This window comes from Hyperolius riggenbachi, chromosome 1, assembly GCF_040937935.1.
Source record: "Hyperolius riggenbachi isolate aHypRig1 chromosome 1, aHypRig1.pri, whole genome shotgun sequence".
Classification (NCBI taxonomy): Eukaryota; Metazoa; Chordata; class Amphibia; order Anura; family Hyperoliidae; genus Hyperolius; species Hyperolius riggenbachi.
In genome coordinates this window covers 193,951,597-193,974,028 of record NC_090646.1, presented here as the reverse complement: position 1 = coordinate 193,974,028, position 22,432 = coordinate 193,951,597, and the positions used below count along the sequence as shown (strand labels likewise).

The 22,432-nt window shown below is 41.4% G+C and overlaps 1 protein-coding gene across 5 annotated transcripts in view; it reads left to right on the top strand.

Moving 5' to 3' along the window:
- The window catches only part of INPP4B (inositol polyphosphate-4-phosphatase type II B), a 668,171-nt gene that overhangs the window by 183,298 nt on the left and 462,441 nt on the right, over positions 1 to 22,432 (top strand). For all 5 annotated transcript variants that reach the window (XM_068279481.1, XM_068279471.1, XM_068279463.1 and 2 more), the window contains exon 3: positions 19,718 to 19,756. In XM_068279481.1, the coding sequence (XP_068135582.1) occupies positions 19,718 to 19,756 (39 nt within the window). The remainder of the gene's footprint in view (positions 1 to 19,717; positions 19,757 to 22,432) is intronic.

Below are 22,432 nucleotides of genomic sequence, written 5' to 3'. Positions count from 1 at the left end.
GCGAACATGATCTCACTCATTCATGTCCTTGACTCCACATACTGAGAAGAATCAATGAAGTAACTTATTACTTATGTGTGTTTTCCTGTTGCTGGATATGCAAAAAAGAGATCCAAGTAATTTTAATATAAGGCAGAAGGCTCCTTATAACGTCCACTTTGTTCTAAGGTCCACTTTGCTCTTTTTGTAAAACATTATTTTCCCCCCTTTTTATGAAAAACAAAAAAAACAAAAACGTACACAGTAGGAATCAAGCCTGTCAACTTTCTACAGGAACAATTTGTACTGATATAATGCTGTTTCCAGAAGTCTCCAGCATAGAATGACAATTGGGATGTAAGCTGTATAAACCTTTTATTGAGAGAGTGATGGCCACACAGTCATCTTTACTTAAGTTATTGTTCTGTATTTTGTTTTATGTTTAGCTCTCTCATCTCTTTCAGGATGTTTCCTTTTTTCCAGGGTAAAATAAGACGGTGATTGCTGCTTCTGGCTGTCTATGCTCTATAGGAGATCAAAAGTATAGGCATCCTGCTGAGAGTGTTAGATAGAAGAGATAATTTTGGCACCTCACTGTAACAGCTTTTCATTTGAAATGGTATAATGAAGACTGAGGATGGTGACACTTGTTAAAGCAAGGGTCTTCATTGTACATGTTCTGCACAGTCAGCCGAATCCATGGCTTTCTCATTGTGTCTACAGCTCTCTACTTTCTAACTGGATGTTTTATTTCTTCTTGTGTCTCTTGGTGCATTGTTAAAGCTAGGTCGTGTCAAACTTCACAACAGGGCATCCACATTTCTTTTCTACGAGACACAGTCCACCTCTGTTTCAATTTAGCTTCATAATACCCTTTACTGGTTGGCATATTCTATCTTAAACATGAGCATGCTATAAATGACATGTCCAACTTTCATCCGTTGTCCATAAAAAATGTACAGTTTGGAACTTTGTGTTCAACCATGCAACACACACAACTGACATAGGAGCTATTATTATTATTGTTATTGGTTTGTATAGCGCCAATATATTTAATGGATCTATCAACATATTCATTGGTAGGCCTCTTGCACACTGCAACCGATTCCGATTCAGATTCCGCTTTTTAATCAGTTTTTACATCCGATTCAGATTCCGATTTGCAGTGTGCAGGGAGCAAACTGCAAATCAGAATCTGAATCGGATGTAAAAACTGATTAAAAAGCGGAATCTGAATCTGAATCGCTTGCAGTGTGTAAGAGGCCGTAAATTGTGGTTTGTTCCGTGAAATGGATTGTTGTATCCTATGGTACAGACCTAACCTTTATCATAATTTTAATCCATCGGGCATTTAGAAACATGCCCCCAACTCCCCCCCCCCCCCCCCCCCCCCCCGGAAAATGGGTGCAAAATAACAGTGATAAAATATTGGTAACTTTACCAATATTCTACTATCTCTTATACTAGAATATTGACTCCAATAAACATCTGCTATAGTAGAATATTGGTAATTTTACTAATATTATACTATCACCCTCTGTACCCTAATTCTCACTTGAACCCTCCTCTATCTAACACCACCCCCACTCACCATTATTTTTGCACCAGGCTTTGGCTACAGTGTAGCGAAATTCCAGTGAACTACTGCTCCCAGCATGCCTAACATTCCCACAGAATTATGCTATCTAGTGGAACCCTGGTAGCACAATTTTACACCAGAGTCGGCTACACTATAGCCTAACTTCTGTGAACTAATGCCCCCAGCTTTCCCGACATTCCTACAGAATTCCGCTACTATATAGCGGTCCCCCATGCCCAAATTTCTGGCTATAGCCACTATTTCCCAGACGTGGCCCAATTGTTCCTTTTTTTCACAGACAACATTTGTGCTTCTCTGTTTATGCTTTTATTTAGGATGCATGTGTTTTCATTTATTGTGAATGTACCTGGAGAGATGCTGGAACAGCAGCACAGAGAGCTCAGTCATCATCTCGCCTAGTGCAAATAGGCAATTGGTTGTGTTTAAGAAAATAGCCTGTTGTCAGATGAGAGCAGAGGGCATTTCCAAGGCACATAAGTATCAATAACTTAACTGCGGAAGTCTGAGCGTTTTATATTTTTTTCTAGGCCAACCAGTAAAGCTGGAAGAGACTGCAGCACTCACTCTTTCTTGTAGCAGGACAAGATTGCCCATGTACAATTTTTGCCCTTGTTGAGGGCCTTAAAATATCCCAAAGCTAATGGGGAAACTACTCAGATACCTCTAAATCCCTTCTATGTAAGCGTTACTGGTATTAGCATATGTCAGAGTACAGTAATGTAATTAATGTACCGGTAATTATTCAGTTACGAATTGAAAGGGTGCTATGTGCATAAACTGGTGAGAGCGGGATCTCTTTTTCACTATCGTGCTAACTCTATGGGAATTTTACGAAGATGTTACTCAGATGATAATTTTATTTTGATTATTGGATTATTTTTAGTTGATCCTGTTACACTTTAAAGGGCAGATGTACGTCAGAGGAATGTATGGGGCTTAGCATCGAGAAAAGATGTGTATATATAAATAAAGTTTTATCGTAGTATGGGGGTTCAAGATGGTTCATTTTCCTAGGAGAATTTCTCTTACAAGGAGAAGTCATGGAGGAGCACGTTTGAATTTTCTGGTAATTTGTACTTCTTTGATTTGCTGGTTAAAAGAAACTAAAGTGAGACTTGATCACATGACCGTGACCAGCCAAAGAAAGAAATACACATGAATTACTTTATCACTCTCAGGTGCTTCTGAAATCTTGTTGTGAAACAAATTCTACAGTACTGTAAGATTGGACATGATCAATGAGATACTAGTAACTTTGGCTGATGCAAATTTTATTTCATTTTATTTTTTTATATTATGCAGGTTGGAATGGAACCAGTCAAATGCAGTCAATAATTATTTCGATTAGTACAATTTTAAGCTGTATATATTTACATATAATTAACTGTTAAATCTTTTCCTGTGTCCTTCTATCAGAATCAGAATCAATGTATTTTTGCCAAGTAAGTTTGCACCTACAAGGAATTTGTCTTGGCAGTTGCTTAACAAACACAAACAAACACAATACAAGAACAGACAGTGTGTATATTACAAGTCAAGGACAGTATGTGAGTATAGTGGCAGTAAGCAATGTGAGAATTGTTCATTTACAGTTCTGTGCTGATTACTGGGCAGCACGGTGGCGTAGTGGTTAGCTCTCTCGCCTTGCAGCGCTGGGTCCCTGGTTCGAATCCCAGCCAGGGCACTATCTGCAAAGAGTTTGTATGTTCTCTCCGTGTCTGCGTGGGTTTCCTCCGGGCACTCCGGTTTCCTCCCACATTCCAAAAACATACAGATAAGTTAATTGGCTCCCTCTAAAATTGGCCCTAGACTACAGTACTTACACTTCATAATATAGACATATGGCAATGGTAGGGATTAGATTGTGAGCTCCTTTGAGGGACAGTTAGTGACAAGATATATATATATATACACTGTACAGCGCTGCGTAATATGTCGGCGCTATATAAATACTAAATAATAATAATAATAATAATAAAAATTACTTTCCAGTCCTAGCAGCTCTAGCGTGGTTCTGCATTAACCATGGCTACCGCTTGAGGAAAAAAGCTGTTCCTGTGTCTGGAGGTTTTTGTAGCGATTGACCGGAATCTTACTTGCAAAACAGTATCTTGAAAAGACACGTACAGGGGATTTACATTGTCAGAACCGAAAATTTGCTAACCATATTTGAGAGTTGACGATCAACTGACTGGCACTTGAAGCACAGTTCCCAAATCTTATTAACCTGTGCAGATTTCCAGATCTGATGATGTGAAATTTGATTACCAATGAACAAGAATTAGCATTTTCAGTGAATTTTAGCTTATCAATATTTAACATGTTTCTGTGTCTTTTCGTTGTCATCTACTAGCTTCATGACAACATTTCCCTTCATCCCTAGCCAGATTCCTGTGTGCAGAAATTGGTACCTGTTATTACACGAGCCTTCTTCTGTCTCATGAATTAGTTTTGTTAATCATTTTCTAGAGGAGTAATTTTCATAAGCATACACCTGGGGATTGCATATTTATGTAGAACTGACCGACGGCAGCTGCCAGCACTTACCAACTCCACAAAGAAGGATGCAAACTGTGAAAGAGAATGTAATTAAAGAATAAACACAGGATTTGCAGACAGAGGCCTCACTGTGAAATAATGTTTGTAATTTATACATTGACATGTGATGCTGCTCCATATATCAGCTTCTGCAAATCTGTGTTGCCTTCTCAGCAGATACAGGTCAGGACATTTAGTCATAATGGAGAAAATGTGATATCAGTCATTTTGATTGCGGTATTGTTTTTAAGTATTAGAAGTGCCATTTATTTGGATGGAAATGCTATGTCGATATTAGAGAGATTACAGTAGAGTGGCCACATTGGTTTGAGGTTATAGAATGGCTACAGTGACTTACATGACCCCTGTGGAGGGCAAAAAACCATCTCAGTGCATGGCACATCAAACCACATTAGGCTACATTTCCTTCAACCAAAACTAGGGCTGTGAAGTTAGTGAGGAGTTGGAGCAATTTTTGGCTACCTTGGATCGGAGGTTTCATAAACGAAGGAGTTGGATGATTTTTGTAACGATTCCAAAGCCCTGAGCGGGCTGTAGAGTTGGAGTCAAGGACTGATAGCAATTTTTGGGTACCTGGAGTCTGAGTCGGTGGTTAAAGAAACTCAGGAGTCGGATGATTTTTTTACCGACTCCACAGCCCTGTCCAAAACCAGAAGTCTGAAGTACTATGTCACCAAGATTTTATCAGTTTAAAACTGGTAACAGCTTAGCTTTTTGTGACAAATCTCAATTTCTGCTCAGAAATACAGGTGGCAGTACCAAAAGAACTTCATGAATCCATGGGCTCCAACTACCCTGTTTAAACAGTGTTGGCTGGTGTTGGTACGAGATGTGCTACCACAGATTGGTAGCATGAACCTGCATCTTACAAATTAGCAAAAACGTCATCTCTTGATTATATCAACATGGCCAGAATTCCAAACTACATGTCTTGTGGAAGCTGCGGCTTGAAGAATTGGGAATGCTTTCAGTGCAAGTGTAGAAAGTAGCCGATATTAGTACAGTATAGTAGTCTGTTACTAAGTGTATTTGTGAAAAAAAATGGGAGCTGCATGAGGTATGAAGGCATTGGATGGTGGTGAGGGGATGGTGGTGAGGGGTGGGGGCATATAAAAACACTGACAGCAGTACCTTATAGGCAGGAGCTGCTTGAGGTATTGGATGATGGTTGATGGCAATGAGGGTTTCGGGCATATAAAATCACAGCAGTTCCCTATATGCAGAAGCTGCATATGTGACAATGGTAATGGATGGTTGTGAGGGGCAGGGTCATATAAAGACACAGACAGCAGTACCTTATAGGCAGGAGCTAGATGAGTGACAATGTTAATAGGTGGTGGTGAGGAATTCTTTGATTCCTTTGGGAAAAGCATCTCACCCATAATAAGAGGATACCTTATTATGTTAAATGACATTTCCATTTTCAAAAATCTGTTTTCGTTTTGACAGAAGCAGGAAGGCACATCACCATACAGGGACAAAATGCTAAACTAAAAATACTTAATATTTATACATTTCTTAAGAATGCCTAACCTAATGCATCCAACATGCACTTTAAGAGTCTCGATTTTAACTTTCATGTCTTCACACTTTAAAACTAATTAGATCTCTTGAGGAGAAAATCTTTGAGATTCTATAAGGCATAAGCATTGTTGAAATCTACAGACAGAAACTTGAATGGCTTTAAGGAAGCTTGATTAGCATGCTCCCTATAGACCAGGATATGAAGAAGCCAGGCATGCAGTTTGGTCCCTTAATGTGCTTAAAATGGATCCATTTTCTAAAACCTACTCCTACTGCGCTATCATTTTAACTAAACCACATCTTCACATTTTAGCTGTATTAGTTAGAATCTTATAAAATCTAATGCCCAAATCAAGATGGCCATGCTATAAGATGGCACGTATTCGGCTTTACCATCTGTCCACCATTGACCTATGTGTTCCCTAACTTGATTTTACCATCTATGTAAACTTCTGTGAAAAAAGAAGTATTCATTTAATAGGAATTGGGCTGTTTAGTATTCTTTTCATTGCATTGTGTGTATTTAGCAAGATTTCACAGCTTAATGGCACATTCCAGCTAAGTTGCTAAACATGTACAAAAAAGGAGAGAACATACCAGTATATGCTGCTCAATACTGCACACTTATTGAAAAGTAGTTTAAAACCATACACCTCCTATTTAGACAAAGGTGCCAGGAATCAAGTTGTTAAACATGCAGCCAAAATACATATTTCTGAACTGTGCCGGGACTGATTTACTTTCCAGCATGTTTAGATTCTGTGCAGCTGCACCGTATGTAGTCAGGTGTGGGGTGGGGGCACCATGCCCAGCTCCAAACTGCCCTATAGGCAGGGGTCACACAAGTAATGCTTTCCTATGGGCCTGCTGCATTTTCAGGAAACTGCTGCGATTGTGTATAGCATTTAAAAAAAGATACAACCTGCACAACTCTTCCGCACAACCTATGTGATTCCTCATTGACATTACCTGGCTACTTTCACAAAAAAAGCCTGCATTCACTCACAGACAAACGCAGATATTGTGCGGAAAAACGTTTGCGAGGAATCATCTGTCTTTCACGCAGACACGTATGATCCCTGACTTAGGCTTGAACTTAGAAGACCCCCTTTTATTCTCTTGCTAATGCCATGTAATCCATTTGGTTCTAAAAAAACAAACGAAAACAAAACATGCCATTTTAGCTTCTAGAATACTTTTTTGCCTTAGAGGACATCCGAGCTGAAGGAGGGAAGATTTGATTTACTTACCTGGGGCTTCTTCCAGCCCCTAGCAGTGTCTTTGGTCCCTTGCTGCGCTTCCACTGCCCTCCAGTGCACCACTAGCTCCTCTGAAAGATCCCCGACCACAGCTGTTGTTGTGGGCTGCTGCGCATGCACTGGCTTGTCCGCTCATCTCTCTCAATCACGCTCCCATAGCCAGGAGCATTCTGCACTTGCGCAGTTTGAATCTTTGTGAACTGTCCTCACGCAAAATGATCCTGGCCACAGGAGCCTGATCAGACACACAGTAGCCCATGCACAGTAGCCCATGACCACAGCAAGGGGCCAGATACACTGCTAGGGGCTGGAAGAAACCCCAGATAAGTAAATATATTCTATATATATTCTGTATGTATATATATATATATATATATATATATATATATATATATATATACACAGTGGTGTGAAAAACTATTTGCCCCCTTCCTGATTTCTTATTCTTATGCATGTTTGTCACACTTAAATGTTTCTGCTCATCAAAAACCGTTAACCATTAGTTAAAGATAACATAATTGAACACAAAATGCAGTTTTAAATGATGGTTTTTATTATTTAGTGAGAAAAAAACTCAAACCCTACATGGCCCTGTGTGAAAAAGAAATTGCCCCCTGAACCTAATAACTGGTTGGGCCACCCTTAGCAGCAATAACTGCAATCAAGCGTTTGCGATAACTTGCAACAAGTCTTTTACAGCGCTCTGGAGGAATTTTGGCCCACTCATCTTTGCAGAATTGTTGTAATTCAGCTTTATTTGAGGGTTTTCTAGCATGAACTGCCTTTTTAAGGTCATGCCACAACATCTCAATAGGATTCAGGTCAGGGCTTTGACTAGGCTACTCCAAAGTCTTCATTTTGTTTTTCTTCAGCCATTCAGAGGTGAATTTGCTGGTGTCTTTTGGGTCATTGTCCTGCTACAGCACCCAAGATCGCTTCAGCTTGAGTTGACGAACAGATGGCCGGACATTCTCCTTCAGGATTTTTTGGTTGACAGTAGAATTCATGATTCCATCTATCACAGCAAGCCTTCCAGGTCCTGAAGCAGCAAAACAACCCCAGACCATCACACTACCACCACCATATTTTACTGTTGGTATGATGTTCTTTTGCTGAAATGCTGTGTTATTTCTACGACAGATTTAACAGGACACGCACCTTCCAAAAAGATCAACTTTTGTCTCGGCGGTCCACAAGGTATTTTCCCACAAGTCTTGGCAATCATTGAGATGTTTTTTTAGCAAAATTGAGACAAGCTTTAATGTTCTTTTTGCTTAAAAGTGGTTTGCGCCTTGGATATCTGCCATGCAGGCTGTTTTTGCCCAGTCTCTTTCTTATGGTGGAGTTGTGAACACTGACCTTAATTGAGGCAAGTGAGGCCTGCAGTTCTTTAGATGTTGTCCTGGGGTCTTTTGTGGCCTCTCGGATGAGTTTTCTCTGCGCTCTTGGGGTAATTTTGGTTGGCCAGCCACTCCTGGGAAGGTTCATCACTGTTCCATGTTTTTGCCATTTGTGGATAATGGCTCTCACTGTGGTTCGCTGGAGTCCCAAAGCTTTAGAAATGGCTTTATAACCTTTACCAGACTGATAGATCTCAATTACAGTACTTTTGTTCTCATTTGTTCCTGAATTTCTTTGGATCTTGGCATGATGTCTAGCTTTTGAGGTGCTTTTGGTCTACTTCTCTGTGTCAGATAGCTCCTATTTAAGTGATTTCTTGATTGAAACAGGTGTGGCAGTAATCAGGCCTGGCGGTGACTACAGAAATTGAACTCAGGTCTGATAAACCACAGTTAAGTTATTTTTTAACAAGGAGGGCAATCACTTTTTCACACAGGGCCATGTAGGTTTTGAGTTTTTTTTCCTCACTAAATAATAAAAACCATCATTTAAAACTGCATTTTGTGTTCAATTATGTTATCTTTGACTAATAGTATACTAACGGTTTTTGACGAGCAGAAACATTTAAGTGTGACAAACATGCAAAATAATAAGAAATCAGGAAGGGGGCAAATAGTTTTTCACACCACTATATATATATGTGTGTGTGTCACAGTCTTCCAATTTTGAAGATGACAGGCATGTGCACTGCTTATATGTCACAGAATACCCTCAGGTACAATTAGAATGTATAAATCATTAGTATCCGTGTGTAAACAATTAGGGGCTGAGTTATCAAGACATGTGCAGGGTAAGCTACCACTAAAGTGCAGCAGTTTCCGAGAGCAACCTATCAGAATCCTTCTGTCATTTAACAGCTGAAATCTGAATGGCTGTGCTTGGCAATTGCTCCACTTTTTCTCCATTTTCCTGTGCACCTGTGTTGACTAATTAACCTCAGAGACTTCCAGCTTTGACTCACTGAGCTAGCAAATACTTAACTGCATGTTTGGGTGAGTGGATCTTTAATACTCCATTATTCTTCACCTGGAAGAGCATCTGAATGTACCTCTGTAAAGGATTGAAATTCAGTGCCAAAGAGATATAGCAGTGTACAATGCTATGTTTTTTTTTTAAACACCATGCAGCATCGAACACTTATTGAGTCGTAACAGTGCCCGTCAACAGTGCATTTACGTCCAGCCTTGCATGGAGTACACACTGATGTCTGTGTATAGTACACATATACTTACACAAAACCATTCCAAACAATAATGTAGGCTGAAATAACACAGCTTTGTTGTTTGGTGTCTTCAGTGTGTGCATGTTACACAAATATACAATAACCAGCAGCTACAAGCGGTACTTGAACAGAACTGTACTTGACAAATGATGCTTAGATCTTGTATGTAAGGGCCAACAAAATGATGTTTAAATAGTTCTGGTTTGCTGAATATACAGTAATTGTAGTTAAACCAACAGGAAGGTAACTCTGACCTTTTCATATTGGCTGAAGATTGTCTGTTGTAATATAATATAAAATAAATGTGCCAAATTTTGGCGCTGATCATCATAAAAACTAGAAGAGAAAGAAACAATGGGCCCATATTCAATTACTTTTTCTCCAGACTTTCCTCTCAGGTGATATTCACAATTTATCAATTAAACCACCAGCAAGCAATAAAATAATCTAAATAATTTCAGTGGTACTTTTTTTCTTTTTTAGTAATAAAGGAGAAAAACAACAGGCACTGCAGATGCTAGTGTCTAATGGCTCATACACACGGGGTACGGCTGTCGCCGCAACCACATGGCACGCTCGTGTTGCGGCGACAGGTCGCCCGTGTGTATGACGCACACGCCCCGAACCGTCGCCCGTCGAAGCTGTCGCCAGGCGATTTACTTGTTCAATCGCCGGCTACAGCTGTCGCCGCAACTTCGCCGCAACTGTCGCTAGTCCGCGTGTGTATGCGGACTAGCGACAGGAGACGCAATGCAAGTGAATGGAGCATCCGGCCGGGGGCTGCTCCATTCACAGACAGCTTCCGCCGCGTCTCTGCCTTTCCGGCGAGACGTGTGGATAGCTGTCGCCTCGAGGGAGCTGTCGCTCCCTGGTCTCTTGTAGCCATGCAACGGGGGACAATTGTCCCCCGTGTGTATGTAGTTTAACCACTTTACCCCCACGTGTACGCATTTCTCCCTTTTTCCATCCTTTCACCCCCAGGGACGGAGAAATGCGTACTTTCCGCGCTCCCGCCGCTGCCCGCGCTCCCGCTCGCTCTAGCGCGCACTCCCGCTAGTAAACACGCCGCCGGCCGCTCGCCCGTAGATCAATGAACGGGAAAATCCATTCCCATTCGTTGATCTAAGCCCCGCAATGATCCACTGCTTATCCGATAAGCAGCGCGATCATTGTGAAAAAAAAAAAAACGTTCTCAGCCTCCTAGTACTTCCTGCAAGCATTAAACAAAAAGTTACTGTTGCCATCTTGTGGCCAAATAGTAAAACTACACCCTAAAGCATTTTTCACATACAAATAAATGAGTTTTACACTAAAAATTAACTCCTTACCTCCCACACTCCCCAATTTTTTTTTTTTTTTTTGTAATTAAAAAAAAAAAAAAAAAAATTACAATGAAAAAAAAAATACATAAATAGTTACCTTAGGGACTGAACTTTTTAAATATTTATGTCAACAGGGTATAACACTGTTACTTTATAAACTATGGGCTTGTAATTACGGATGGACGCAAAACTGAAAAAAATGCACCTTTATTTCCAATTAAAATATTGGCGCCAAACATTGTGATAGGGACATAATTTAAACGGTTTTATAACCGGGACAAAAGGGCAAATAAATTTCATGGGTTTTAATTACAGTAACATGCATTATTTAAAAACTATAAAGGCCAAAAACTGAAAAATAATACATTTTTTCCCGCATTTTTTCCTATTTTCCCATTAAAACACATTTAGAATAAAATAATTCTTGGCATAATGTCCCACCTAAAGAAAGCCTAATTGGTGAAAAAACAAGATATAGTTCATTTCATTGTGATAAGTAATAATAACGTTATAGACGAATGAATGGAAGGAGCGCTGAAAGGTGAAAATTGCTCTGGTGGTCAAGGGGTAAAACCCCTCAGTGGTGAAGTGGTTAAAACACACCTGGTTGCTGGTAGCTGTAACAGTGATTGGGTGCACAACAGCAGAGCAGGATTAGCGTGCTCACATCCAAGAACAAACACACAGTAATTAGTTGCACAATAGAAGAATGATCGGATTGGCACTTGCAGCTCCTTGCTAAAAGACAGCTTTATTGATGCAGGCTGTAAGACATATTAAAAAAGTTCCAATGCAGCAAAAGTTCCTACCCGATCCTGTATTCAGTGGGGTGAAGTGGGAGCGGTGGTTAGCCTAACGCGCGTTTCGCTCGGATGAGCGTCCTCAGAGGCTCTGCGTCCTGCGTAGAGCCTCTGAGGACCCTCATCCGAGCGAAACGCGCGTTAGGCTAACCACCGCTCCCACTTCACCCCACTGAATACAGGATCGGGCAGGAACTTTTGCTGCATTGGAACTTTTTTAATATGTCTTACAGCCTGCATCAATAAAGCTGTCTTTTAGCAAGGAGCTGCAAGTGCCAATCCAATCATTCTTCTATTGTGCAACTTTTTTTTTTTAACCTATTTTTGGTGCTTTTTCAATTGCAAAGTGCTGAAAAAATATGTTAAAGAGAAGATAAAAGGTTATCTCCTAGGAAAAATAGCAGGAGAAAAAGTGAATTGCATATGGGCCAATGTCCAATGTCCAATTCAGACCACTTTTTCTCCCAAGTTTTCTCCTAGGAGGTAATATTTAATTTTCTTCTTAACATAACCTTTCAGCACTCTGCAATTAAAAAAGTATCATGAAGGTGAAAAAGTACTGACAAAATTCTGAGTATTTTCTTGCTTGCTGGTGGCTTAAAAGACAATCTATTTATATTGTAAATATATGACATAGGTGAAAAAGGGAATTGAACAAGGGCCTGTGTGGCTTGGGAGGGGGAGGGGGCATTCATTTTTGGAATATTATTTTATGTTTTAAAGGAACTGTTGGTCCTGTGTTGTATAACTTTTTTTTCACAGGTTTTGCTGCTTTTATTTTTTTCTTACCTTGTTTACAGAATACATTTTAGCACTTAGCAAACAAAAAGGTACCAGAAAGCATTAATATCAAACATCAGTTGGTAATGGACATCTTGATGAGCCAGGGGCTAAACGTTTTGCTGACCAGGCTATGGGTCATTGCAATTATAGTGGTGTGTGCTTATTAGTGCACTCCCATTACATAAAGGAGGGTCAGGCTTTTATGAAGGAAGTCAAATGGATAATGAAGATTAATTATGCTAAAACCAAGGAGATGAATGAGAACATACCATTTGAAGAAAAGCTAAACTTTCATTCAAAAAATGATATAACGGTAAATCAGCGCTACACACGCTGTTGTATAATATAATGTTTTTAAAACTTACTTTTTATTTTGCTATTAGCTGTGCTTTTCCAGGCCTTGTGTACATAATTCGAAAGAACAGTATGCACTGTGGTGAGTGCCACACCCTAAACCTTCCATCACACATTCTGCACAGTGATATACAGCCATGAAACAGCCATAAGGTTGAAATGTGGTTGTTCTTCTTAGTGACACGTTTTCTATCAACATGTACTAATTGAATCAGTGGTTTATCTTTTGTGTGTTTCTTATGTACCATCTAGTTGCCGTTTTACATATGTAGCTATTTGTAACAACTGAGCTATTTTCTGTATATCCGCTAATGTCATCCTGATCTGTTATAATTAGCTGTCTTATGTTTGATTTAAAGCGGGATTGTCACCATAAAAATCACATTTCAACTGCAACTGGTCTGAGTGTATTAAATGATAAAGATGCTAATGCTGCATTCAAAACTTTCAAAACTTTTTCTGCTGTTATGGTTTGGAGTTATCACATACTTAAGGAGCACTGACCCTTTAGTAGTCAGTGCCAAACAGTTGCATGCTGGGGGTTCTTTTTAGCTATAATCTTCCTCTTCCATTTATTTCCCTGACTATCTGCCTTTCTGAAACACCATCCCCTGCTCTTTACAAGCAAGGCTGAGGTGACTCAGCGATTGGAGGGGAAAAGGAAAAAGTAAAGGGCAGAAATGACTTTAGGATTTAGCCTAAACTGTGGGCAAAAGACATGGTTCCCACCAGGAACAGAATTCTCTTAATTTACTATATAAAATTCACTGAAATCAAAAGTGGACAGTACAATACATGTGTTATGTAAGTAGAGCAAGTATTTATCTACTTATGTGTTTTTTCCCCCTGGCATAGTATGGCTAATTCTACTGCTGTAAGGAATGGTAGTTTCGACCTCTAATTGAACTAACCCAAAAGGCGAACTGAAAAGGATATCACATGGGTGATAACTAATGATGATGGCTATAGATAAGGTTTATAACCTGAACCAGATCTAAACACTTTCAATTTGTGAAGATTAATAGCATCTAGATCTGTTAGAACAATTTTGATTGCTTGGAAGATTTAAAAAGTGATCATAAACTTATAGGGTCTGATGCAATTTAAAATAATCAAAGATTTGCTGCATGCGAGTATCCTATCTCCATGCATTGTACCACAAGTTTCTAGCACATTTAAATGTAAACGTACAGGTAGTTCCGGGTTAACAAATGAGATAGGAACTGTAGATTTGTTCTTTACCTGCGTTTGTATGTAAGTCTAAACACTGAGCTACCTCTGTCCCATCCCTGTACCCCAGTGCCTCCACTGTGTCCCCCTATGTGCCACCTCCATCCCCCAGTGCTTTAGTGTCCCCTACAATCCCCTTTTGTTTTCCCGCATGTCCCGTTAAGCCTCATTTAATCTTCCTCGGCCCCTCAATGCCTCCTCCTATCTCCCTGTGCCAACTCGGTGACTCCTTCCATCCCCTAGTGCTCCTCAGCGCCCGCTCTCCCTGTTCCTTATTCCATCCCTCTGTGCCCCTATGTGCATCCTTCTGTCCCCCGCCCCCCTCTGTGCCTCTTTCCAAGAGTGCAACAATCCATGCACCCTGTGTCTTTTTCTGTCCCCATCGTGCCTCCATCCATGCCTCTCTGTGCCTCCATCTATGCACCCTGTGTCTCCTTCTGTCCCACCTTGGCCTCCATCCATGTCTCAGTGCCTCCATCCATACCCTGTGCCTCCTTCCACACTCCCTGCTTCTACTTCTGTCCCCCTCGTGCCTCCATCCATGCCTCTCTGTGCCTCCATCTATGCACCCTGTGTCTCCTTCTGTCCCACCTTGGCCTCCATCCATGTCTCAGTGCCTCCATCCATACCCTGTGCCTCCTTTCACACTCCCTGCTTCTACTTCTGTCCTCCTTGTGCCTCCATCCATGCACCCTGTGTCTTCTTCTGTCCCCCCTGTGCCTCCATCCATGCCTCTCTGTGCCTTCATCTATGCACCCTGTGTCTCATTCTGTCCCCCCTTGGCCTCCATCCATGCCCCTGTGTCTCCTCCTGTCCCCCCTTGCCTCCATCAATGCCGCTCTGTGCCTCCAACTATGCACCCTGTGTCTTCTTCTCTCCCCCTCGTGCCTCCATCAATGCCCCTGTGCCTCCTTCCATCCTCCATGCTTCTATTTCTGTCCCCCTTTTGCCTTCCTCCATGCTACTGTGTCTCTGTCTTTCCCCCTGTCCCTTTTTCCATCCCCATGTATTTCCTTCTATCCCCCCATGCCTCCATCCATGTCTCTGTGGTGTCTCCTTTTGTCCACCCGTGCCCTTTACTCACCTCTGGCAATGTCCTATGGCACTCCAAGATGCTCTCTGCGGTCAATGGGAATCCCTGCGGAGGATTCAAAGTTGCTATTTACCAGGGATCCCTTTTTATTTCTTTTACCGCGTAATTGAAAACCCTGGCAAGATCATCTTTGAGTCTGCCTCCAAGTATTTCTATATATCTATGAATTAGGAAGGCGGTACATATTGCACACTCTGCTGACACATATGCATGGGAGGAGCAGTGTGTGTGTGTGTGTGTGTGTGTGTGTGTGTGTGTGTGTGTGTGTGCGTGTGCGTGTGCGTGTGTGTGTGTGTGTGTGTGTAATAATACAGAAATATCAATATTTTTTTATGTGAATCAATGGACAGATATTAAGAAAACAATGCACACATAAGTGATAAAATGGGCATTGTACCAAGTGCATTACAGATTGGTTGCAGTTGTTTAGTAAGATACATTTAATCTAGTAGTGTTTTAGCAGGGGATGGAAGCAACCCAAAGTGATGTGTTTGTTGTCTGAACTGCAGCAGAATATAACAGGGATTGATGGATTGCAGCACAGGTACTACACTGCAGCACAGGGCAGCGCCATAGTGCCAGATTGTCTCATGGTCCCTCACTAGTGATGAGCAAAATATTGCATACAAATCTCTAATTACCCAGGGAGAGGATTCAGTTTAGCCACTCAAAACCTCTAGTTTTAGTTAGTTGGTCTAGTTGCTGGTTAATGTACCAGTTGCCATTTAACTGGCTGACAGCTGCTGGCTTTGACACATTCTCTTCCTGCATTGATGATAATTTGAAGTGAGGGCAATATTTTTGTTTTTTTATGTCTGACATTAGTTTGCTCTAAAACAAAGGCTAATCTAATAAAGTTTAGTTTATTATTGGAGAATGAAGTACATTTATTATTTTGATATGCTGTTTGGATTTTTCTTTTTTTGGTAATATTTTGCATACCCCTGTCAGACACTGGCCTGCTTTTATGAAACTGTAAACTGCTGCTTTCTCAGTGCAAACAGTGAAGGGCATAAGGTCAGACACATGGGTCAGGAGATCTAAGGACAGCTGGACTGATGATGAATTATCTACTTGCCTTGCTGCTACAAAGCTTTTTCTGTGTGGTAGCACCGTGGATGACCTAAATAAAAGTTTTAGCCATAGGCTAATCGCTGCTGATGCAAGGTGCGCAAGTTCACATTCTGTACTGAACTGAATCCTGACGATTTTTCAAAGCTAAACTACAGTAATCTTGCTATTTCAATATACAGTCAAAAGAAACACTTTTTCCTTTGCCTGCAAGGTGTAATAACACTATACTGACTCACAAATCAGTGTGTAGGAAGACTTGATGTGTGTCTATGGTTTGTAAAGCTCTCTGTAGTTTCATTAGGTGCATGACTGATTATGAAAATGACCTGAAGACTCTTCTGTATTGCAGCCTGTAGGCTCTGTTTCTAATCTTGTTAAGACATGGCTTCTAGATCAAAGTCCTGGTAATTAAATAGGGTTTTCTTGTTACAAGTAGACAAGAAAGCATAATGACTTATTTACAGCCAGTGATGGCACATATGCATTATAAATGAGCCAATGTAATAGGATAGCCATTTTGAAAGCCCCAAACCATAGATTCATTGTGGCTAAGAAAAAGAAAATCCTTTGAACTTTCTTAGACAAAGTGCCAATTTACAAGCTACACCATTTGTTCAATCTACTGTAGATTTCTGTGGCTGGATTGGAGAAAAGAGGGGGTGTGATCTGTTTTCTATGACTTCTTTTCTGGCATCATTGAATGCTGCTGGTTGGACAATGTGGCCATCAGGCACATTATAGTATCGTGTTTGCATATGTTCCCCCTGCTAATCAGGTTGCATTTGGTTATATTACTTTGTTAGGTATATACTGTATATCCCTTGGCTTAGTAACATTACTTTCATACTTTCTTCCGGGTTTTTTCAGTTTATCTCTTAATATATATTATATTCCCTTCTCCTTCCTAATACCTACTCCCAACCTCTTCCCTGAAAGAAAACGCCTCTGTCATGCCTAACCCCCCACTCCCCCCCCCCCCCCCCCACCCCTGTAAACTCTGAGTGGCACATTCACTAAATAGATGGATGGATAAAGAGGGGGATTACTACTGAGGGTGCTGGGGGAGAGATGGGGCTGGCTGGGGGGTTGATGGAGAAGGGGAGGGCTTACTGAGGGTGTTGGGGGATGGGTGAGAGGAGAAGGTTTTTTTGAGGGGGGGCTGAGGGGAGAGGGGCTTATGGAGAGTGCTGAGGAGTGGGTGGGGGGAGTGACGGGCTTACTGATGGTTTTTCAGGTGGATAGAAGGAGAGAAGGGCTTACTAAGGGGTGGATGCGGTAGATGGTGACTTTTTGAGTGTGCTGGGGGATGAGAGGGGCTAACTGAGGGTGCTGAGAGGAAAGAGGAGATTACTGAGGGTGTGGATGCCAGGAGAGGGGCTTACTAAGAGTGGTGCAGGGTGGATGGGGGAGTAAGGGACTTACTGAGGGATGGATGGGAGGCAAGGGGGGCTTACTGAGAGTGATGGGGGAGAGGAGGTCTTACTGAGGGTGCTGGGGGGTGGATGGGAGTGAGAGAGAGGCTCAGGGGTGATGGAAGAAAAGAGGGGCTTACTAAGGGAGCTGGGGGTGGATAGGGGAAGAGGTGAACCTACTGAGGGTGCTGTGGGGAGAGAAAGGGTTAGTAAGGGTACTGAGGGGTGAATGGGGGAAAAGGGGGGCTTACAAATGGTGTTGGAAGGAGAGAGGGGCTTAGTGAGGGTGGATAAGGGAAGGTAGGTGCTTACTACGGAAGCTGAGGGAAAGAGGAGCTTACTGAGAGTTTGTGGGGTAGATGGGGGAGTGAGGGGTTTACTTGTTTCTCGGGAGAGAATCAGGGGTTACACACAGACATATGATTGTAAGGGTGGAGCTTCGCGGATGGTTTGCTGCACTTCTGGAGCTCCTTTTGAGGAGGAATATTGTGACGCCCTGAGCTCAGGTCACACAGGGCAAAGGCGTGAGCTCAAGGCGTCTGTTCTATATCCAGACTAGCTTAGCTATCCAGATGAGTCACCTGTCACTGCAGAGCTGCAAACGTACATTTGGCTCTGGCAGCACCCAAATAAAGGAGCCCATTAGTGGAGCAATTTTTAAAGAATGAACCTATTTTCGATAAGACCATTTAGACTGAAAGAAATATTATATTTAATTAATTTAATCCTTAGCATTTAAGAATCCAACCTGCGATCATAACCAGTTACGATCCTCTCTATAAAAAAAATCCACCAAGTCAATTGATTATCTCTTTAAGGAAACATTCGATAATGCGATTGTTCAGGATTGATTGGGTCCACCATGTTTGTCTTTATACAATACAACCTGAATAATCTGATTAAAAATATTGTTCACTAAAGATTGTTCCGTTAATGGACACATTGGCCCATATGCAATTCACTTTTTCACCTGAGTTTTCTCCTAGGTGATAATTTTAAACTTGTCAATAAAATTCTTTTTAAGCCACCAGAAAGCAAGAACATACTCAAAATAATTTTGACAGTACTTTTTCACCTACTTTTTGGTACTTTTTTAGTTGAATATTGCTGAAAAGTTATTTTAAATCAAAGATGAAAAATTATCTCCTAGGAGAAATCTCAGGTGAAAAAGTGAATTGCATATGGCCCATTAATGCAACAGCGCCAGCACCCAAATTTGGGCCACAAGGGCCTGCCCTGCATAGATAGTTGTGCTAGTCTTCTGCAGCCTTACTGTCCAGAAAAAAAAATGAGTATGATTCCACTTTAATTCTAAATTTTAATGTAAGAATACATTCGCCATGAAGCATTCACTGCTTCCTGTAAACTTTAACATCTTAGCTAACGCATGTAAATTGAACTTAATGTTCTACTTTAGTAAGAGCATAAACAAAACAAGTAGATATCCAACAAAGAAATAGTCCCTCTGAGGATTAGTTTGGTGAAAAGGCAGCACTAAATAGAACAAAATGTGCAAACAGAATATCTGCATAATATCAAGTATATCCATTGTAAAGTTATATTCCGGTAAATGGGAATTCAATTTTTAATGAGCAGCAGCAAATAGATCACAGAGGAAAATCTCTGCAGTACCGAAGTCTTTATGCTAGCGTTTATTTCGATAATATGGACAGTAGCTGTGCTGGGATGCACCTTTGTGACACACTCTAGCTGCTGGGGGAAGCTGGGTAATTCAGTCCTAATGAACTATTCATTCTCATCCATTTTACAATGCTATTGATTTTTTCTTCTCTCGCTGCTCATTGGGAAAAATAAAAGGCAGAGGAGCATGTTTTGGGAACGCCACTGACTTTTAACACGGAAATGACCAGAATTGCACATAGGGTACCAATTAGAACAGACTCTGATCAAGTAATTTATGGGCCTGCTATTCCTGTGGGCTGTGAACTGAAGCAGATTGCTGTACCCAGATAAGAGAGTCAGGAAGGACAAAATCGATAACACAGTAGAGAGATAAACAACACTAACAAAACTTGCAAAAGTTTATCGAACTCTGTTTTGTACAGTCTTCCGAAATAGTAATATATTGTTTTTTTCGTTTGTAGGTTCTTCCAGAAGTCAATGAGCCAAGAACAAATACTGGGGTAAGTAAGCCTGTAATTAGTGATAAAATGTAACCACTTTGATAAAGACAAATTATTTTTGTTAGAAATCTGTTCTGCTGTCACCTTATCAACGTATTTACATTATCCAGTTAGCCTTCTTCCTTTGATTAAAGAGCACCCTAATTGTGGGTAAAATATTATTCAATAGAACTTCTCTTGTTACCACCCACTCTGTATACAGTTGAAATTCCTCCCAACACAATCAGAACACCACCCATCGAAAAAAGGGCTGTGGCATTTCTCCAAAGCCAAAAGTTCAGCTGATGTAACCTCACTGTCCAGGCTCCAACTCTGTGGCCACAGCCTAATTGTGCCAGATTTCTCCTCTTGTTATGGAGGAAACTCACGCAACTAGGCCAGGGTCAGGGCTGAACAGTGAAGTTACATCTCACATGAGCGCTTTTGCCTTGTAAGGTGTATACAGCAAGTGTGTGGTCAAGTAAAAATCAAAGCTTCCCTTTTAATTTATTGCTAGTATCGGAGTTACAGAGAACCCAGAAAGCTCATGGTGAACCAGATCTCCTAGGAGTGTGTAAGGGGCTACAATGGACCCAGAGGCCCTCTTACTAAAATGCTATGGAAAAAAAAGTTTTCATTCTTAAAACAGAAAGTATTTGCAATAATTCAGGTTGGAGTGAGCTCCAAGATGTCTCCCAGTGCATCACTGCTGAAATATGCAAATTATCCATTGTTGTCCCTGTAAGCTAGCCACACCTCCAGATCCGCTGAAATGCAATGATATGCTAGCTTGTTATTGTTACAGAAGCCACAATAATGCAACATGCATACAGTCTGTATGCAGATCTGGATCTTTGTGACTTGAAACAATCATTGGGGATCCTTTTGAGCTGCATTTCTGCAATGAGTTCTGTACAGACTTGCTACTCAGCTCTGAGCTTTGTTTACTAGAGAAGGGCCAGAGAAGATAAGTGAGTTCCACCCTTCTGCAGGAACTTCAAAGGAAGTTCCTGCAGAAACTGTAGATGTCATGATACAGTGATTGTCGAATCACTAGAAGTGGGGGATAACTGAATCCACGTTAGAATTTCAGCCAAGATAGTCAAGGAGCATATTACACCAGCGACAAGACTATGACTAAGGGCCAGCTTGTGCCAGATACGCATCAGCTGTTCTTGTTTGATAATATTGGTGGTTTAAATATAGAATTTCTATATACACACATTCAACACACCCAAAATGCGCTGCTCATAGTGGGCTCCCCTATACAGTTTCACAATTAAAGTTCCAAATTATAATGTCCCCCTAATGGCATTGGTACCCCTACTACCACTTTACTACCTACTACCCCCCCCCCCCCCCACCCCCCACTGGTCTCTACCTATCCAGCAACAGAGCATGCATGTGGAGTGGACAGAGGGTGGGTGTGCTCTAGCATTGGGACTGCAGGCTTCACTCAGCAACTGCCCACTGCTGTATACTCTAACATTTAACCTCATTATGTTTAAAGGGGTTCTTTCGCGAAAAAAGTAGGCAGTTAAAAAATGTGACAGATGACAGGTTTTGGGCCAGTCCATCTTTTTAAGGGGGATTCTCAGGGCTTTCTTTGTTTTCAACAGCATTTCCTGAACAACAGTTGCAAAATCTAACTGACATAATAGTGTGCAAGTGATTAGAGAGGCCGGCTGGTATCTTGCTATTTTGGCAGTTAAACTGCTGTTCAGGAAATGCTGTTGAAAACAAAGAAAGCCCTGAGAATCCCCCTTAAAAAGATGGACTGGCCCAAAACCTGTCATCTGTCACATTTTTTAACTGCCTACTTTTTTCGCGAAAGAACCCCTTTAAACAATTTAATAAGCACAGCATGGCTGAATCTTGGCAGTTATGGGAGAAGGCAGCAGTAGAATAAAGATTGAAGCTCCAGTGGTCAGAACAAGGAAAGAGAGCTATGCTGATTAGGGATGCTCGGAAGAGAAATTTCCGCATTTCCGATTGGAATTGTGGAATTTTCCGCTATACCAATAATCGGTAATATTAAGCCAATCAGAAGACTGGGGATTAGGGCTGCTCAAATCCGGATCCGGGAGACACCCAGATAGTTGCTATCCGGATATCTCCCAGTAAACCTGTGCGAGGTGGGCGGGAGGGTCAAGCTTACCTGTCTGAAGTCTTCTTCATCCGTCCCTGGCGCCTCCCACGATGCGTTCCACACGGCGGTCACGTGACTACAAACACTTCCTCCTTCCGGGTTGAAGGAGGAAGTGTTTGTAGTCACGTGAAGCGCTTGGATCACATCGTGGGAGGCTTCAGGGACGGACGAAGAAGACATCAGACAAGTAAGCTTGACCCCCCCCGCCCACCCTGCACAGGTTTACTGGGAGATATCTGGATAGCAACTATCTGGGTGTCTCCCGGATCTGGATTTGAGCAGCCCTTTAGGGATGAATCAGCCAATCAGAGGATGAGGCTTTGTATTGTGGTAAGCGATAGCGGAAATTTCTGTGGAAATCCGCGATACTAATAGTCGTAGTCGGTAGACTCGGTATGAATCAGCCAATCAGAGAGTGAGGATTTGTAGTGCAGTAAGTGGTAGCAGAAATTTCCGCGGATATCCGCCATACTATTAGTCGGTAATTTTAAGCCAATCAGAAGACTCAGAATGAATGAGCCAATCAGAGAGTGAGGATTTGTAGTGCG